Genomic DNA, 18,506 nt, shown 5'->3' with positions numbered 1-18,506 from the left:
GTTTGTTAGAAATAGTTGTTCGTGTTGGATATCTAAGTATAAAATGATGAAATGCTTTTGTTTATATGTATAACTCTGAAACCTATTTGGTTATTTATGATTTGAAAGTACATCTGCTTATAATGAGGGTTATGGAAAAATCAACAAGTTGACATTGCACTGCTTTATTTCTGTTTTCACAGAAATTTTCGGACAGTGTTAGGAAACATGCTGTTGTATTAGAAACAAATGTATCTTTAGGGTTTTCATCACCTGTTTATTGTGTTGATTTGTTATATATGTTGATGCTAGGGAGAGAGCCAGAGATGAGGAAGTATTTGTAGTTGCTCAAATTTACATGTACTAAAGTAATAATCAAGAAGCTTTTATTAAACAGTTTCAATATTTTTTGAGGTAGACATTGATACTTTTAGATGGAATTTTTTGTGAATGTTGATATATTGTATTTAAATTTTCTGGTTTTTTAATCTAAGCAACATTTGGTTGTATTATATCATTGGGTAAAGTGGTTTGAGGTTTGGTTGCTAAAGGGTAGATGCTCTTCAAATACTAAATTGACATTTAAAAATATAATTTTGGTTAAAGAATTAGCATTAATTTAAAAATTGTGCTTGAAACTATGACATTATTGCTTTTCACAGGAAACCGATGTTTGAAGATAATCGTAATTAGAATATAATATTTTGAATCAGAAGTATGCTGTTGCAAATAAATATCAGCCAAAGAATTCTCATTAACATGGTCATAATTATTCTGTTACTACTTATGACCTTTATTATTGTAGTTGGGACTATTCTAATACAAAGGTTTTTAATATTTATAGCCAACTTTAACTTGAAAACCAGCCAAAGGAACACTGTCAGGGTTTGAGTATTGTTTATATTTAATGTGGATTAGAAGTTATATTTTTAGACATACTGAGCTAACATTTTTAAGTTTGAATCATCATGAAATTTTTTGGTGGAATCAGTTTTATTTTAAAATTCAAGTACACCCTAAAATCTTAAGTACTTGGCAGTGTCCTTTAATGACCATTTATTATACCTACTTGTCATAGTATATATGCACTCTACAGTATGTTAGTAACCAAATCTCAATACCATTTATGAGACAAGAACATTAGCTATGGAGTGAAACAGTGTATTAGCTTTTAAGTTCAGTGTAGGTCCTAATAACACATTTTATATGGTGGACTTTCAAGTGAGGGACTTCATCTTACATTTGAAGTGGACACTCAGCTTTATTTTTAACTGCAAGTTAATAAAGAGAATCTGTTATTTCTTTTGTAATATAATTTAACCTTCCATATTTTTATTTTTATGTTTCTTTTGCATATTCATTTTATAGAAAAACTTGATTTTAACACTAAGGGACCAAAAAAATCAGATTACTTTGTTTTAGGTATGTACTTCTCATTTAAATAGTTGCCTGTCTCTAAAGTATTGGTCAGCTATATTAAAAGTGTGCACACGCACTCACGTACACACACACACGCCAAAAGTTACCTCAAGCATACGTTTGCGTCTTGTTTTTTATTTCCTGCACAGAAGAATACGTTCATCTCCACAAATGTAACTATTTTGATATAGTTTTTAGAGTTGGCCCTTTATCAGTAGATGTCCATTTTGTGCCATTTGTTTCTTCTTGTCTTTGTGGTTATATTTGTTAGTTACGGAAAGATTGTGGTTTTTTCCTTCTCCTCTCAGTCAGCAGTTTTATAATGTCTGTTAGGAAGGCTAATTTGGACCTGTAGCATCCATTTGAAAAAATTACATTCCTATGTGAATAGTTGATACATCAGCATTGAGAAAATATGGTTACAGTGTTCAGGTAAAATCTAAACTCAAGGAAGTAAGGTTAAGAAGCTTAGCCTACTCTTTAGCGTCAAGTTTCATATTAGGAGCTGATGGGTTTGGGGTAATGGAACTGTATGGCTTGAGTTTTTGGTCATAAGTAGAGGATAACGTCCCTCATAGTCTGTAAACTTAGAAAGTTTAATGTACAAAAGCTTCATGTTGGACACTACAGCACTGCATTGATACTTACTGTAGTGGTCTCAGAAAGGTTCTTCAAAACTTCAAATATAGACCCCAAAGTTATTTAGCTGGTTACCTTGTTACAGCATATAAGAGCCAAGTTGAATCTTTTGAGATTTAAATAATTTCCATATAGAATAATTGATTAAACTACATACTGTGTTCACAAACATGTTTCATTTGTTGTCTCTCTTCAAGTAATTCATATGACTGGAGATCAGGACTTTAACCTTTTGAGATTCTAAGAGATACAAATAATGAATGAAAGCCAAGGGACTGACCTTCACATTTGTAGTGTAATTCAGTCTCTTCACTTCTCAAAAGTATAAATTTTAGGCAAACTCAATAAATTTATACAGGATCACCTTGAAGTCTGCATATATTTTCCAACAAAATAATTTAGGTTTTGTATATTTTAACTAGAAATCTCTAAGCAATTCTCAAAAATAGATGTATTAACTTAGGTATGACTAAGACAAGTCCGAATATAGATTTTGGAACCAAGGACACTTTAGTCACTTAATAGAAGTTAGTGATATTAAACCAATCATTTTATCTCTTTAGAAGTATTAACTTTTGAGTTTCTGACTATTTGCTTGAGAATCAGTTAGTGTTCTTGGAAAAATGCAGATTTCTGGTTCCTGACCAAGACCAACTAAACAAGAATTTCTGTAGATAGACTGAGAAATCTGTATATTTAACAGATTCTCAGGCAGTAATAATACTATTGGTATTCTTGAGCTTAAGTTTGGTTTATTTGAAATGTAAGATGATATCTATCTCAGATGATTGCTGACAGGATTTTAGATCATGCATTTAGAATACATAGCCTGGTCCACATACTTAACTGCTGTCAGTTGTAGCTGTAATATACTAAGATAGGGACCCACAATTTTTTTTGGTAAGAAACTGAAATGATACATCTTTTAGATTTTGTGGGCCATACGATAGTTTCTACTGTAGCTATTCAACTCTGTGTTATAGTGTGAATATACCATGGACACTACATAAGTGAATGACGTGTCTGTGTTCAGATAAGACTTTACTTCCAGGGCCGGGGATTTAGCTCAGTGTTTCCGGCGCCTGCCTTGCAAGCGCAAGGTCCCAAGTTCGATCCCCGGTACCAAAGAAAAGACTTCACTTCCAGAAACAGGTAGTGAGCTGGATTTGGCCTGAACACACATCAAGTGTGCCAACCCTGTATTATGTTTATTGCTTGCATTTATTGAATGTCTCAGACTATGAAAAGGTGAAAACTGGTAATAACTAGTAGAAGTAGACTTACAAATGTTAGATAACAATTTGGTTTGTCTTTAGAAGCAGCTTTAGTTTCTATCTCAACTATAATTTCAGTGATTAAAAATTTTAAAGTGTATCTGTATGGGTATATTTGTATGTGTGTATGCATGTTTCTACATAGTGCACACAAAGAGCATGCACACCTCAGAGACTGACAGGCATCACAGGAGGAATACTGCCTCTGCATGTTCTCACTCCTGCTGGGTTACAGGACTTAGGAGTGTGGAGGATGAATGGGTTTCTGTTTGCAGTTGATAACTGTCAGGATTTTCAGAGATGAAAAACGAGTGCATGAAATTCAGTGGTTGGGAAACAGTGGCTTTCCTTGTTTTCAGTGACATATTGTCCCCAAAAGGTAGGAAAAGAACACTTAATGAGATGAGATAGAATTTGGAACAAATAAGAAACCAAAAGCAGTAGTTCTTGCTTCATCAACTCAAATATTTTAACTTTAATCTTTTATTTGATGTGTCAGTAATTTTTAAAGCTTTTGAGATTGCTTTCTCATATCTTGATGCTTTTTTCAGTATGTTTATTGTTCTGATGACCTTTGTTGGTTATCTCCCCCCATTTCTATTAAAAAGCTCATATGAGGATCTAGTAGCTGACCACACTGCTCCATACCCATAATTGCAGCTACTTGGGAGGCTGAGGCGGGAGGACCACAGGCTTGAGACCAGGTTGTACAGCTTAGCAAGACCTTGTCTCAAAGGGAAAAAAGCAGTGGCTGTTGCTCATTGGTAGAGTACATGCCTAGCCTTGTGTAAGGCCCTGAGTTTAATCACCCGCACTGCAAAAAATCCCCCAAAACCCCCAAAATTAAAGAAAGCAGCTACTATATAAATTCAAGTTTCAGTAATGGAGATATCTATTTTCTTTGAAAAGCAAAATACAAGAAGGTGATTTATAGCTCTTTAAGGAAATACAAATGAGTGGAAAAGGGAAGCTTTTTCTTGGATTTCTAGGGTAAATCAGGTTTTTTAAAAGAGATTTACCCAGTATAAATAGAATGTGGATGAGTCATCATTTTTTGTCACTTGACTGGCTGTGTTATCCACTCTGTAATTATTAGTTTAAGGCATTGTTGATTTAAAATGCTTTTCATTTGTTTAAGTAAAGATTAGTCTTGCTAAGAGGTTTACAGAGGACTTAGGTATTTGTGCTAGGCTGAGACCTGTATGGTCCTTTACAGAACTAGCCCTGAGAAATATTTACCTATATAAACAAATATAAATATATTTATTGATGGGATAACCAAAGCATGTATATGACCATATGTTTGTATATAAAGCGGAAATGTATTCATATTTATATGTAGCTGTCTCTGCCTCCCTATACTCAGCAGAAAAGTCACAAGCGCAGTATTTGATACAAATGGATACAAAACCAAAAGGAAGTATTTTGAATAAATGAGGATACATACCTCTTAATGCTTTTCTTTTCTTATACATTATGAAAACTTTCAAACAAAATGTAAAAGGATTATAAAGTGTCATCATGCATGTACCTGACACCTAAATTGTAGAATTGTTGACAAGTTTGTGCTTTATCACATCATTCTGTCTCTCCATCAATTTGTCTTACTGCTTTTTAAAAAATTATTTCAAAGTGAGTCGCAGACATCAGTGACCTTCATGCCTCAACACTTCAACATGAATAACATTGAGTTCAGGATTTCATTACAGTGTAATATTCAGGTCTTAAGCATAACAAGCTGGACACAGTGGCTGGCGTGTGTCTCTAGTCCCAGGTACTTGGGAAGCTGAGCACAGGAGTTTAGGCCAATCTGGATAACCCTGTCTCCTTTTAATGAAACAGAAAACTCAAACATACAGGTCAGTGAATTTTGACAAATGTGTGCATCCTATAACTCAAACACCTATAACAAGTATAGAACATTTTCATCACCCAAGAAAGTTTCCCATGCTTTCCTGAAGGATAATCTAATCTTAACCCTGTATTAGTTTATAACTTAGCCTCCTAAGTAATAAGAAACCTAAATTAATTTTAAAACTCTGAATGCTGGGGATTTAGCTCAGTGGTTTCCACTGCCTGCCTCGAAAGCGCAAGGACCCGAGTTCGATCCCTGGTACCAAAAAAAAGAAATAAATAAAAACTCTGAATGACCTAAACTTAAAATGAGTTGTTTTTGTTTTTTCTTAAAACACATGCATCGGGCCCATTGTATTTAGTCGTATCTTTGGATAAGAATGTCAGAAAATAACCACACTTTTTTCTTCAACTTTTTATGCTTATCTTGTGCCCTCCCCCTTTAAGCATATATTCTTACTATGTCTCAGCTTTCTCTGCCAAACCCCCATTTATTCCACTAGTTTTTGAATCCTTCCCATGTGCTAGGAATTAATTGCTCTGTGATTTACATGATGAAAAGTGAAAGGAACCTTATTGCCCCACCATGAGGCTGTGTGTCATGTAGAACAGTCAGATGACAGGACAGTCAGTCGGAATGTGGAGTACTCTGTTGCAGCTGCACACCGCATACTATTGCACAGCACACTAGGAATGAAGTTTTCCAGACCAGAATACTCTCTCTTTCCCTCACAAGGCAGAAAACTTTTGCTAACATTAGTATGACTATAGCTACTTTTCTTTTTATTCTCTTTACATCTCACACGGCAGAACAAGTGAGTTGGAAAGATTTTTAGGTTTACACATTGACTATTTTACTTTTCCTTTTTTTGCCTTTACCCTTGACAACAAAACAATCCAAAGATGTGTTATATGATAAAATTTTATAGGTGTAAGGTAATAAGTTACTATGTTTTTGGCTTTAAAATTCTTTTAAAATTTGAAGACTTTTTAGTGTACTGAGATTTGAACAGTTTAACTCAGTGTGTGGATTTTTATTACTTTAGTGAAGATATGAGGGAAATATAGTTTTTAAAAACTCCAAAATATAGCCTTTGAAAATTCAAATTATCGTTTAATCTGTTAATCATATCCTTTGCCCATTATGTGTTTTTCATTGTGCTAATTATATAGAGATAATATAATGCTAGACTTCAGACTAGTGTTTTGCTTTTTAGAGGCCAAGGATCCCTTGAGAATCTTGCGAATTGCAAATCCCTCCTTCAGAAGTAGTACACACATAACATTGTAGGGAGGAGTCTCATTGCCCTCCACCCTTGAAACCTCAGTGCATGAAAAATTTTAGAATCAGAAGCTACATTTATAGGAGAAAAGAAATAATGTTTTCTTTTGATAGAAAAACATTTTCCAATACTGTAATTTGATTTTTCTGGCACCCTAAATAAGGCAGTAAGCCTAATTTTACTTTGTTGCAGAAGATTAAATTTAAGGTTGAGTTCCACTTTGTTTGTAATAATTTGAAAAAGAATAGTTAATGCGGATTTTTAAAAGACAATTTCTTTCCTTTTAAGCTTTGTGTCTTGTAAAATGTGAGTTTGCCAAATTTTCTTCGTCTGCTACAGATTAGGTATGCCATTGTTGCTGCCATGTGGCGGCGCACCCCGTGCTTCTTAAACGCACTGACTGGAGGTTTATCGCATCACTTGTTCACATGCACGGAGCCTGGTAACAGCCTCATCTGTATCTTGTTAGCTTCATTTTCTTATTTTTTTAAATTTCATTATTTATAAAATCAACATAGCATTTAAAAATAAAGGCTAGTTTTAATGAATTAACGTTACTACAAAAAGTCATTGCTAAAATTGTCATGCTGAAACAGATTTTAACTTTTGTTAAAATGATCTATGTTTTAATTAAACTGTATTTACAGGCAGGCATGTTTTTACCTGCCATTTTAACTATATTTGCCAAATTCTAAATATAATTTGAAAAGTAAAACTAAAGTTGAAGCTTTTATTTATGTGGCAAAAGTAAACTTCAGGACTGGGCTGTGTATTTTTATTGGCTTGTAACAGTAGATATGAGCTCTACAAGAATTTGTGTTTAAAGAGCTAATGCAATCAACAGCTGCAATGTTAAAAATTATGTATTAAAACTGTTTAGTAGGCTCAGTTGTGTGCCTTGATAAATCTTGTGTGCTGGAAGGCTTGTGGATAGGTATTTCTGAGTCATTGTGTTTGGTCTTTTACTTATTAACAGTTTTTTATATAGAGAATTTATCTTTTTTTTTTTTTGGTACCGGGGATCGAACTCTGGACTTTTCGCTTGCAAGGCAGGTGGTGGAACCACTGAGCTAAATCCCTGGCCCTCAATAATTTTACTAGGTTTTTTTTTGTACCGGGGATTGAACTCCTGACCTTGCGCTTGGGAGGCAGGCAGCAGAACCATTGAGCAAAATCCCTGGCCTAGATCATCTTATTTTTAAAAACAGCATTTTCCTCTGAAAAAGTAATACTGAAAATAATTTAAAAACTAGAAAAATAAAAGGAAGAAAGTCACTTGTCTAACACTTGTAATAAAACCAACTGAAACATTTTGTTTTTATTTCCATTCATCTTTTTTTTATCCCATGCAGTATGTTTTAATAATTTGGATCACACTGTGTCGACTAATTTAGTATCTTTTCCACATGGCATTTAATTCCTTTTTATTTTTGAAAATGAGATGTTTTTCATGGCTTTGGTTTATTTGATTTTCATAGCTGCAAGTATTTTATCATGTGGAACCCTCTCATTCCTTGTAACTTCTAGAAAAGAAGTTTTAAAACACGCTCTGTTCTGATTTCCCCTTCTGCAGTTCCATAAAGTGATTTAGTTAACAATAAGAATTTATGTAGAATAATGTTCTGGGAATGCAAGAATATAATAGTTGGGGTTAAATTGCAGTGATGATTTATTCTCACCAACATTTTAGAATGCTACATTTACTGTAACAGCATGCATTCTGTTTTGCTAACTGGAATATACTTTGGTCCTTCTCACTTACCCTCTAGGTGTGACTTTCTTACTTCTCCCTTGCTGGGGTGTGAACCTAGGGCCTGTGTGTGCTAGCGAGTGCTCCATCACCAAGCTGCACATCATCAGTGCTTTACTGTTATTCACATAGCTTTAGAGTTATGCTAAATAGTTATATTTTTTAAAAAGTTTCTGCTTTTATGTAAAACCCTACATGTGCCATGACTTTTTTGTCATATAATTATATTTTTCTCTGTGCTTGAATATAATCCGTATACAGTACTTCCCTAACTGAAATATACAAATCTATGTCAAAGCATTATAGTTCAAAGGTTTTTTTATTTCAGAAATGCCAGTGTGTACAGACAGTGTGTCTGTTTTGTTACCTCACACGTAGGGTGACTACAGAATTACGTTTTCTCAATATAAGCAGCTTAGAAATTGTTCTTGTAGTCATCTCTGTTCTATTTTCATTTTTAACTTCGTATGCCTGTAAGTCTTTGAGCATGTGATCCTTAAGTGTAGACAGTGACTCGTTAATTTTTTTAAAAACATCTATCCCTGGTATAGACAGTGACATTACTTTTTTAGAAAGTTACTTTCTTTTTTCTTTTTTTTTCTGGTCTATATAGAACCTGCATTTTGTCAGATTAAGACCTACACAAAAATTGAAAGTTCCTAAATAGGGGTATTTCACTTGTCCAGGGAGAATAAGATTATCTTTGGAGAATTATAATGAAATATATATAGTATATATGTAGCAAAATTTAGAATAGGAATCGTAATTTAGCTTATGCAAAACTTTCTTAAATTTATAAATACTGAGACAAAACTGTGTCTTTCTTTTTAAAAGGTGAAATTACCACCTTAATGCTGCTCAGTTATGGAAACCTTAGTTATGTAGCTTTTCAGGTAAATAGAAGATTATGATAAGAACGAACTTCTTAAATTGGTGATACTGTTAAATTCATCATCAAGTGTTAGAGCATTTCTCTTCAGATTTACAGAATTCAAGTCTTTCAAAATTTGTATTTGATTTTTGTATGTGGATAAGCTTGTCAATTTATTGTTAGGTATCATAAATTAAGTTTTTGTTAAAATGGCATAGATTATTAACAATTTCCAAAGATGTTATTGCTAATTAAACTTAAAGTTTTAAGTTACTGATGCCCCCATGTGGTGAAAAACATTTTGCTTTTGTTAGAATCTGGAGAATGACTTAATTTTTTTCCTTAATAAAGTGGTCATTAGTATTCATGAGAAGCTGTTGAACAAGAGACATTATTTGAATTTTGTAAAGCTCATTGCCATAAAATTCACAGCCTTACCCTGTATTGTCTCAGAAGTGCATGTAACCAAGCACATACATTGAGACAAAATATTGGAAGCTATTTAATTACAAATAGCATAGGGATTGTCTGATCTTATATGTGGTTTCTTAATATCTTTGTGTTTGTGTCTCACATAGGTGATGTACAGTTCATTGATTATGAATATTCTGGATACAACTACCTGGCATATGATATTGGAAATCATTTCAATGAATTTGCAGGTAAAATCCAAGGCTTAAATAATGGAGTAACTTATTTAACTTTGAAATATTTTCAGAATTTTTTCTTCTTAAAAGATCACCTGGCAGCATCAGCAACTCTTTGTACTTCTGCTGACTTTTTCTTTGTTTTTGTTTATTTCTGGAAGAAAGAGATTACCAAAATTTCTTCCATAATTGACTTCAGAAAATAATGGCTAGGAGGAAGATGATGCTTGTGGCTTCTGTTGAAACTTTAAGGTTTTAAGAGTTTGAACCTAATTATCATTTAAAACCCTGTGCTGTGGTTGAAGGGTATAGTTCAGTGGTAGAATACCTGCCTAGCATCTTGAGGGCCTAGGTTCAATCCCTATCTCTGAAAGCCAATAAAGCAAGGTGTTACTGTTGTAAACTTGTATTTTGAAAATTTCTTTTTAAAAAGCTCAAGATTTCTTAAACATTTTGGTTATGATTATTGAAAGGTTGGTAATTTTTACTCTTGGGTATTAATCTATAATCATCTTCAAGTATAAAAGTTGAGTTGCTTTTATGTAAGTGGAATTAATTTAAAACTCATTTTAACACTCTGTATTTAGAAACATGAAATGCCCTATAACTAAGGATTAGGAAGTTCCCTTGGATGGTTTATACCTAGTAGAAATATTTCATTGCTGAATTTTCATTTGTCCACATTCTTTTATTCATGTGTTTTTATATATTTCAGGTTTGCAAACTGGTAAGTAAGTTTGAAAAAAAATTTTTTTTTTTTTTTTTTGGTACGGGGGATCGAACTCAGGTCCTTGTGCTTACATAGCAGGTGGTGAAACCACTAAGCTAAATCCCCGACCCCCTGAAAAAATTTTTGATTGACACCGTTTTAGTTATTTTCCTCCACCAAGCTTATTATATACACATCATAACTCCACAAATCTGCTGCATTGTTTTCTTTTTTAATATGTTACCTACTAGGAATTGAGCTGTTTATATTTTTGGGACATGACCTTCTGAAGTCACTAAGTTGCTCAGGTTGGGCTTGATCTTGAGACCCTCTTGCCCTAACCTCCCAGAGTGCTGGGTAAATAACAGGCTTGCTGCACCATACCTGACCACTGCACATATTTTCTTATCTCATTTATAGGACGGGAAACCAGCTGTACATATATATAATGTGATAACGACCATGTTAGTAACATAGTGTTGTGGATATGAAAGAGCAAACTACAGTGATCTTAGACCAGTTTTGTAGAGAAAAAAATTGAGCTGAAACTTGAAAATTAGGTAGAATTTGAATATTCAAATATAAGAGATAGGAAGACACTACAGGAAAGGGGAGGAAAAGTTTAAGATTGAGTTTCCTTTGTAGGTACAATATAAAATTGCTGAAGAAGAAAAAGTTGTAAGACTAGAGATAAGTTTAGACCACTTTATGAAGAACCTTGAATGCCAGAAAAATAGAGCTATATCTTCTAGATTTGTATTTTTCAAACTGTAGATTATGAAATCAAATTTGTGCAATAATATAAATTAAGAAATGGAAAAGAATAGGAATAGAAATGTCAGAGTTGGAAGATAGAGTATATATTGTTTTGTGAAACATAATAATGGGTACATGTATAAAGTCTCAGTAATATATGTATTTCTTACCCTGATTCATAGTCAGAAAAGTTTGGAGCCACAGTTTGAGGTAGTGCTCCAAACTGCCATTAGTATGCTAAAGACTTCCTGAGTACCTGCTGAATGGCAGATTCTGGGCTTTAGGTGCAGATGGTTCAAGCTACACACTGTGAGGAAAAATTGAAGCAGTGAGAATTGATTATGGTCATGAACAACTGTGTGCCTTAGAGTTTAAGCTGGAATACAGAATGATTTATTATTTTAATAAATGCTATTTAACGTCTATTGTTGCAGTCAGAAATGAAAAGATTTTGTTAGGTTTTTATGAAAAAATGTTGATAGTAATGATGATTAAGGTAGGTAGAAGAGTATGTGTTTTTAAAATGGTCCATGTATTTTTTTTCACTAAAGGTGTAAGTGATGTGGACTACAGTCTTTATCCAGATAGAGAACTACAGAGCCAGTGGCTGCGTTCTTACCTTGAAGCCTACAAAGAATATAAGGGTTTTAGGACCGAAGTTACTGAAAAGGAGGTAGAAATACTCTTCATCCAAGTCAATCAGTTTGCATTGGTAAGTTTAAATGCAAACAGTTAAAGATTCTTATTGTAATTTTAAAAGCTTATAGATTTCCTGTTTTCAATTTTGTGAATTTTTGTTCGAAACAAGGAAAAAACATGATTATTTACAATTTACCCCATTGCCTTGCTTTTGAGAGCAAAATTTTTGTTTCATTCACTACTATCTCCACGGTCCCTAGACCAGTGCTTGGCTGTATGGTAGATGCTCAGAAATAATTTGTTTAATGAGTGGATCGAAGTTGGGGTTACGATTAATATGTAAAGCTGTTTGTTATATTTGCTTCTTTACATTATAGAAATACATGTAACCAAAGGAAGATTTATGGGAAATGAGGTTTTCCATAGTACATTTAATCTCAGCCCAGTGCTAAAAATACATTGGAAAAACTAGCCAAATTATGTTTGTATGACTCAATCCATTGTTTTGTCTCCGTGACCTTTCTTGATTAACAGCTACCCCTCTTCCTTAATGCTTTATTATTTTCACAACTACTTCTCTGTTTTTAATTTAAATTTAACTTACTTTCATTTAATTATTTTTAATTGTGATACTGAGGTTTGAACCTAGGAGTGCTCTACCACTGACCTACATCCCCAGATCTTTTCTGAGACAAGGTCTTGGTAAGTTATCCAGGCTGGCCTGCAACTTGTGATACTCCTGCCTCAGCCTCCCGAGTAGCTGGCATTACGGACATGTGCTTACCATGCTTGACTCATGTGCTTTTATATTTTGAAAAACATTGAAATTCTTCTGAGAATAAAGTGATACACGAACAAAGTATTAAACAGTTCATTTGAATACCAGGCAAAGTTATTTTAGCTCCTTCTTTATAAGTTTTAATACAGTTTTGTACAGATGACATGAGGAACATTTGCCCAGCTATCTTCACAAATAGACCCTTGTGGTGGCCCACAAATATAGTGGTCCATAATCTTAACAGCAGCAAGCATTTCCCCAGAAGCCACTCAGAATGTATCTCACGTATGAGGGTGTGCTGCAGTGTGGATTTACCTGCTGCTCTCATACCTATTTTTAGTAGAACTGTTGGTTCAATTAATGACATACTCTCTAGCCAGTCCAACAGTGCCTACTGTTTCTGTTTATTCTACTTAAGCATAATCTTAAAGTAGAAAATGCAGGGTTTTCTTTCTTTTTGGGTCATTTAAGGAACTTAAGCGTCAGTGCTTCCTTTTAGGTGATTTTTATGTTAACAAAAGGAATATTATTGCTGCTATAATTTGCATTTTTCTATGTGCTCATTTAATTTTTTCATTTGTAAGGCATTGATCTCATTAGTTTTTGCATAACTCATTCTTAACAATCTACTGTTTGCCTTTAGAAAGCTAACTTGGACTTAAGTTGTAAACATTTATGTTTAACATTTTTTTTTGGATACTATAGTTATATCTACACATGCTATTAAAAATACAATTACATCTGGTCAGGGCCGGGGATTTAGCTCAGTGGTTTCACTGCCTGCTGCACAAGTGCAAGGACCCGAATTCGATCCCCAGTACCAAAAAAAAAAAAAAATATTACATCTGGTCTGATCACGACGTTCTTTATAAATATTCATTAATTAGGTATTAAGAACACATTACTGCTCTAGATCAGGTGGATTAGAAACAACACAAAGTATTCCTTCAAAAATGCTTATAATTTAGAAAGGCAAATAAGATGCACAAAATAACTTTTTAGAGGGTAATATTTAACACCCATTCCTATTTAAAATTTGTAGCAAATTGGAATTAGGAGAAAACTCCTTTAATTTGAGAAAAAAATATAAAAGGTACTATAAATATGTTTATAAAATGTCATATATTGAGTAGAAAATCTGATAGAAAAAGGATATGGGACAATTGATAGAGACATAAAACTTTAAAACTCTTACTAATACTCCTCATAGCATGTCTTCCAAGTTTACGTATGCTTAGTTTTTGAATAAGCATTATATAGTCAGCTTATTATATACCGTGAGGGTCTATCAACTTTCAGTTCTTTCTCATTATGAAACCATTGAAAACATTTCATTTATTCAGGCAGTTTTGGTCTTAATTCCTCTTCTTATTTTATCAAAATTCCGTCCTCCTTTGTTGTGTGCTTTTCTTGCATCAGGGCCTCCATGGTTAAACTTCAGGTAGAAAGAATGTGGCAGAAAGCTCAGGGTAGCCTGTTTTTAACCGACAAGTTTACTCTCCTCTTATCAAGTCTTAATTTCATCTCCGGGAGCATCATTAGGTATATGTCACATCTCAGGTGTTCTAAGGAATACTTTATTGGGAATGTAGCGTGAAATACAAGCAGAGCCTCAGTCTTTCTCCATTATCATCTTTCATGCAGGTCTTACACTGCTGCAATCTTAACTTGTTTTTCCTTTACTGTAAACAAGTTGTGGTAAGGATGGGCAATAATGACATAATTGCTAGAAAGTAATTTCAGTTTAAACTTATTAGTCCTTATCTAATATAACCATAGATACCATTGGATGGTATCTTACTTGATGTGACTACGGATAACATTTGACAGTATTTACCATTGATTCTGAAAATTTTCTTTTTCATTTTTATGATTCATTCCCACTCTATAGTGAAAATTAAGGAGATGATCAATCTTTCATGAATCACTGTTTGTTACCATACAAGGAGAATTTCTTTTTCCCTTAGGTTCACAGTGCTTAAAGAGGAGAACAATGTGAACAAATCTCTCACGGAGCTTGATCAGTAGATGAACTGCATTTGCTGCATAGTGATGAGTTCCTAAATTATTCAAGTGTAGTTGCTCAGTTGGATGAAAACAGGCTTTGGTGGAAAGTACAGTCTTAAGATTAAGGTGTACTTTTTCACCAGTGGTTTCGTGGGAGACCCTGGGTAGAGACAGTCTGAAGCTCGGTAGTGCAAAGAAACAAATTGAAATCATTAATAGAGACAGCAAAAATGTGAAGGGAGGGGGGATGTCCCCATTCAGAACACTAGAAATACTAACATGTGGGAGGGCTGGAGGAAGAGGAAGAATAAAGGAGCCAGGAAAGGAGGCTGAGCAGGAAGGCACAAAAACAGAAAAACCACAGATGAATTTGTTATATAGGTTTAGATTCCAAATGCTTAACTAGTTTGCCATGTGAATGATAGATGTTTCTGTTATAATAACTTGGAGTGCATTTCCGGTACCTTCAAGAATGTGAAGGACATGTGATCACAAGTTTGAGGATAGCCTGAGCAACTTATCGAGACCCTGTCTCAAAATTTTTAAAAATTTAAAAAGGGATGGGGAGGGTATAAGTTCAGTGCAAAGGCCCTGGGTTCCATCCCCAGTGATACACACAGACACACACACACCCCTCTTCAGCAGGAGACCTGCATATCCATAATTTCTGAATGTGAGAGAAATAATACAAGTAAATTACAGAATTAGTATTTTATTTCGCTTTTTAGAAATGCAGCTAATAAATTGAGCTGAACTGCTGACTTTGTTTTTTCTGTTAAGATTCTAATATATGAAGACACTGTGTAAGAAAAGAGTAATATATAAGAGATCAGGTACCATCCACAGATGATTTTGTGTCACTTAAAATATGCCAGTGTTAATTGATTAGTGATTTCTCAAATATTTTAATTTCAGGAACTTTTTTTTTTTTTTTTTTTTTTTTGGTTCTGGGGATCGAACTTGGGTCCGTGCCGCTTGCGCAGCAGGTGGTGAAACCACTGAGCTAAATCCCCGGCCCTTCAGGAACTTTTTTGTACTTTAAAAAATTTCTGAAGATCATTGTGAGCCTTTGTTATGGAAGTTAATTATCAGTATTTATCAATTAGAAATTAAAACAAAAATTCAAAGTGTTTACTGAATACATGTACTAAAATAAACTCATTACATGTAAGATAAATATCGTTTTTTAAAATACAAAATAACTTCTCTGAAACAGATTTATTGAGAACATTGTTTCTACAAATTTCTATAATGTCCACCTTAACTGAAGACAGATTCTTGTATCTGCTTCTACATTCCACTGTTGTAGTACAGTGTTTCAGCTGAAGTATATGGAGAAAATAACTTCACATACATACATTGTTGAAAAGAGGAGTATTTTATCTTTTCACATAATTGTGTATATTCTTTTTGATATAGCAAAATTTGACAAGTGGTTCTTTGAGGTTAGTTGCACTGTGTGATAGAATGTAACACTTTTTTTACTCTGTTACGTTAAAATTCATGGGTTTACTTGGACAGGCTCTTGTGCATGGTTTTATAATTTGAACATTAATTATTTGGAATATTGATTCATTTAATTGTGTAGGTCTACCAAATATTGACACATCTCACATGATAGCAAAAACCCTCCATACATTGCTATCACTACCACTGTCACTAGAAGTTGATAGTGTGTAGTGAGCTGTTAAACTCACAAAATCAGGATAACTTCTCAAATTCCAGTTTTTAGGTGAAAACTTGTTTTATCATTGGAATAGATGTTGTTAGTTATTTTTGTTGAAATGACTTCTGTTTTTTATATTTAAGAAAACATGTACTCTGGGATAGAAATTTAATACAATTAATAGTTTTAATGGCTTCATATTAGTTTCAATTTCCAGCATCAGCCCCCCCAAAAAGTATTGTGTATGTAATTGATGGGTAGGATAGACTTAACAGTTTGTTTTACAAATAAATATATTATCATAAGTCTTTGTTTTTCTTCCCTCCTTTTAAGGCTTCTCATTTCTTTTGGGGATTATGGGCTTTGATTCAAGCCAAATACTCCACTATTGAGTTTGATTTCCTTGGGTAAGTTTAATTGTTTACATGCATTCCATTTGTCTCTACTTTTGTTTGAATTAACATTTAGAATTCATAGGGAACATTGGTATTTGATCATATTCTAAACACTCCATACATTGATGATCTATAAGAATCTGCTGTGTAGACGCTTGTCCGGTGCTCTCAGCATTAGAAAACTGTCCAGTAGGTGGTGCAATACCCTAAAGAGCTTTCCTTTGAGAACTGTTAGAAAGCTTAGGAAGTGAGTGAAAATGAAGAAAATGGAGTTTTTCAGCTTTCACTAATTTTGTTTTCATTCTCTTTTCTCACTAGGTATGCTATTGTTCGTTTTAACCAGTACTTTAAAATGAAGCCTGAGGTTACTGCATTAAAAGTGCCTGAGTAAAGAAGAGATTTAATTAATTCTCAAGTAGCTGAGCAGTGGTTGTGAATGTTTTTCATAAGAAATTCCAAAAAGCCAGTACCTTAAAATTCTTGTTACTTAATTTGGTTATTTTGCTTTACAAATTATGCCTTTAAACAACCAATCTTATGTTTTAAATAAACTGAATGATGTCAAGAAATAACACCTATTGCTGTCAAAATGTGGTGGATTAGAGTTTGTTAGATCTGCAAAAGATATAAAGATGTCAGGTTAAGGCTTTTTTTCATAATTTATGTGATGTGGGTTATTTATTATAAATTTAACATGATTCTGTGACTGCTTTCATCACTTGCCTCTGTTAAGTGTATACAATGTGAGAGCATTCTAGAGAAATGTTTTTAAAGTTTTATGTTAAGAAGATTGATTTTAGGAAACCCTTCTGGTTGTTCAGTGTAACCTTTTTATTTGATTCACCATAAATGAAATGCATCGTTTGCTTTTGAAATGCCAGTCACTGACTGGTATAGATAACTTAGGATGGTCATATGAACTTAGGATGGTCGTATTCAGGAGGGAGAAATGCATTCACTGTCTTTGTTGGTGATACATCTTTTTAAATTGAATATTAGAAGGCCTTTCTTTTGGGGGGAATACAGTTTAGAATTAAATTCATGTCTATGTAGTCTGGCAATATAAACATATTTACCATATAATCTTGGAATAAGTATAATGATTGTTATCAAAATCTGTATTGAGAAATGTGTGCAAATGCTAAATGTGGTCATTTAAGTTACTAGTTTGTTTTACCTTATCAAATTGTTTCTAACCAAAATTTTCATTTTACTTGATATGCTTTCTTTGTATTAAATAATAGCTTGTACTCCTAATTTTTAAACAAATACACAAAATTTATCATACTTGAAAACAAGAAAATATTGTTCAGATTAAGTTTTTTAAAAATCTGTTCAGATTCATTCTTGACATTCTGGTTTCAAGTTTTAGTTTTTTGTTGTGTCTTTAGTGTGGTAGTGATGACTTGATACATGTAATTTCAGAGTAATATGTTGAGGCAGTTAAAAGAATCAAAAAGGATCATTTAGAGGGCCGGGGATTTAGCTCAGTGGTTTTTCCGCCTGCTTTGCAAGCACAAGGTCCTGAGTTCGATCCCCGGTACCAAACAAAACAAAACAAAACAAAAAAAAGGAACATTTAGAATAGTGGTCTTATACACTTAAAATCTGAAAAAATAACAAAATGTGAATTAAGTAGAAATACTCATGATAGGAGGGCTCCTTTTGCTTTGATTTATTGTGTTTTTGTTTATATATTTTGTTTTGTATAGAGTAAGAGGGAAGCAGTTGTATGGAAGAAAGTTAGTGCTTTGGATAGTTAAGAAGGCTTCAAGTTTCAAGACTTCCAGAGACTGCTCTGTGAAGTTGAGCAGTCACAGTTAACTTTGCTTAGAAAATT

General features: G+C 33.5%; 1 protein-coding gene across 1 annotated transcript in view; it reads left to right on the top strand.

Annotated features, from left to right (window-relative positions):
• The window catches only part of Etnk1 (ethanolamine kinase 1), a 57,635-nt gene extending 39,344 nt beyond the window's left edge, over positions 1 to 18,291 (top strand). The window contains exons 5-8 of the mRNA XM_004845755.4: positions 9,648 to 9,731; positions 11,733 to 11,893; positions 16,605 to 16,678; positions 16,985 to 18,291. Of these exons, the coding sequence (XP_004845812.1) occupies positions 9,648 to 9,731; positions 11,733 to 11,893; positions 16,605 to 16,678; positions 16,985 to 17,057 (392 nt within the window). The 3' untranslated portion in view covers positions 17,058 to 18,291. The remainder of the gene's footprint in view (positions 1 to 9,647; positions 9,732 to 11,732; positions 11,894 to 16,604; positions 16,679 to 16,984) is intronic.
• Positions 18,292 to 18,506: the final 215 nt, after the last annotated feature.

The sequence above is a fragment of the Heterocephalus glaber genome, unplaced genomic scaffold, assembly GCF_053883595.1.
Source record: "Heterocephalus glaber isolate CG9 unplaced genomic scaffold, H.glaber_assembly_v1.0 deba00001444, whole genome shotgun sequence".
Classification (NCBI taxonomy): Eukaryota; Metazoa; Chordata; class Mammalia; order Rodentia; family Bathyergidae; genus Heterocephalus; species Heterocephalus glaber.
The sequence above is the reverse complement of the archived record's forward strand: the minus strand, read 5'-3'. Positions and strand labels throughout refer to the sequence as shown.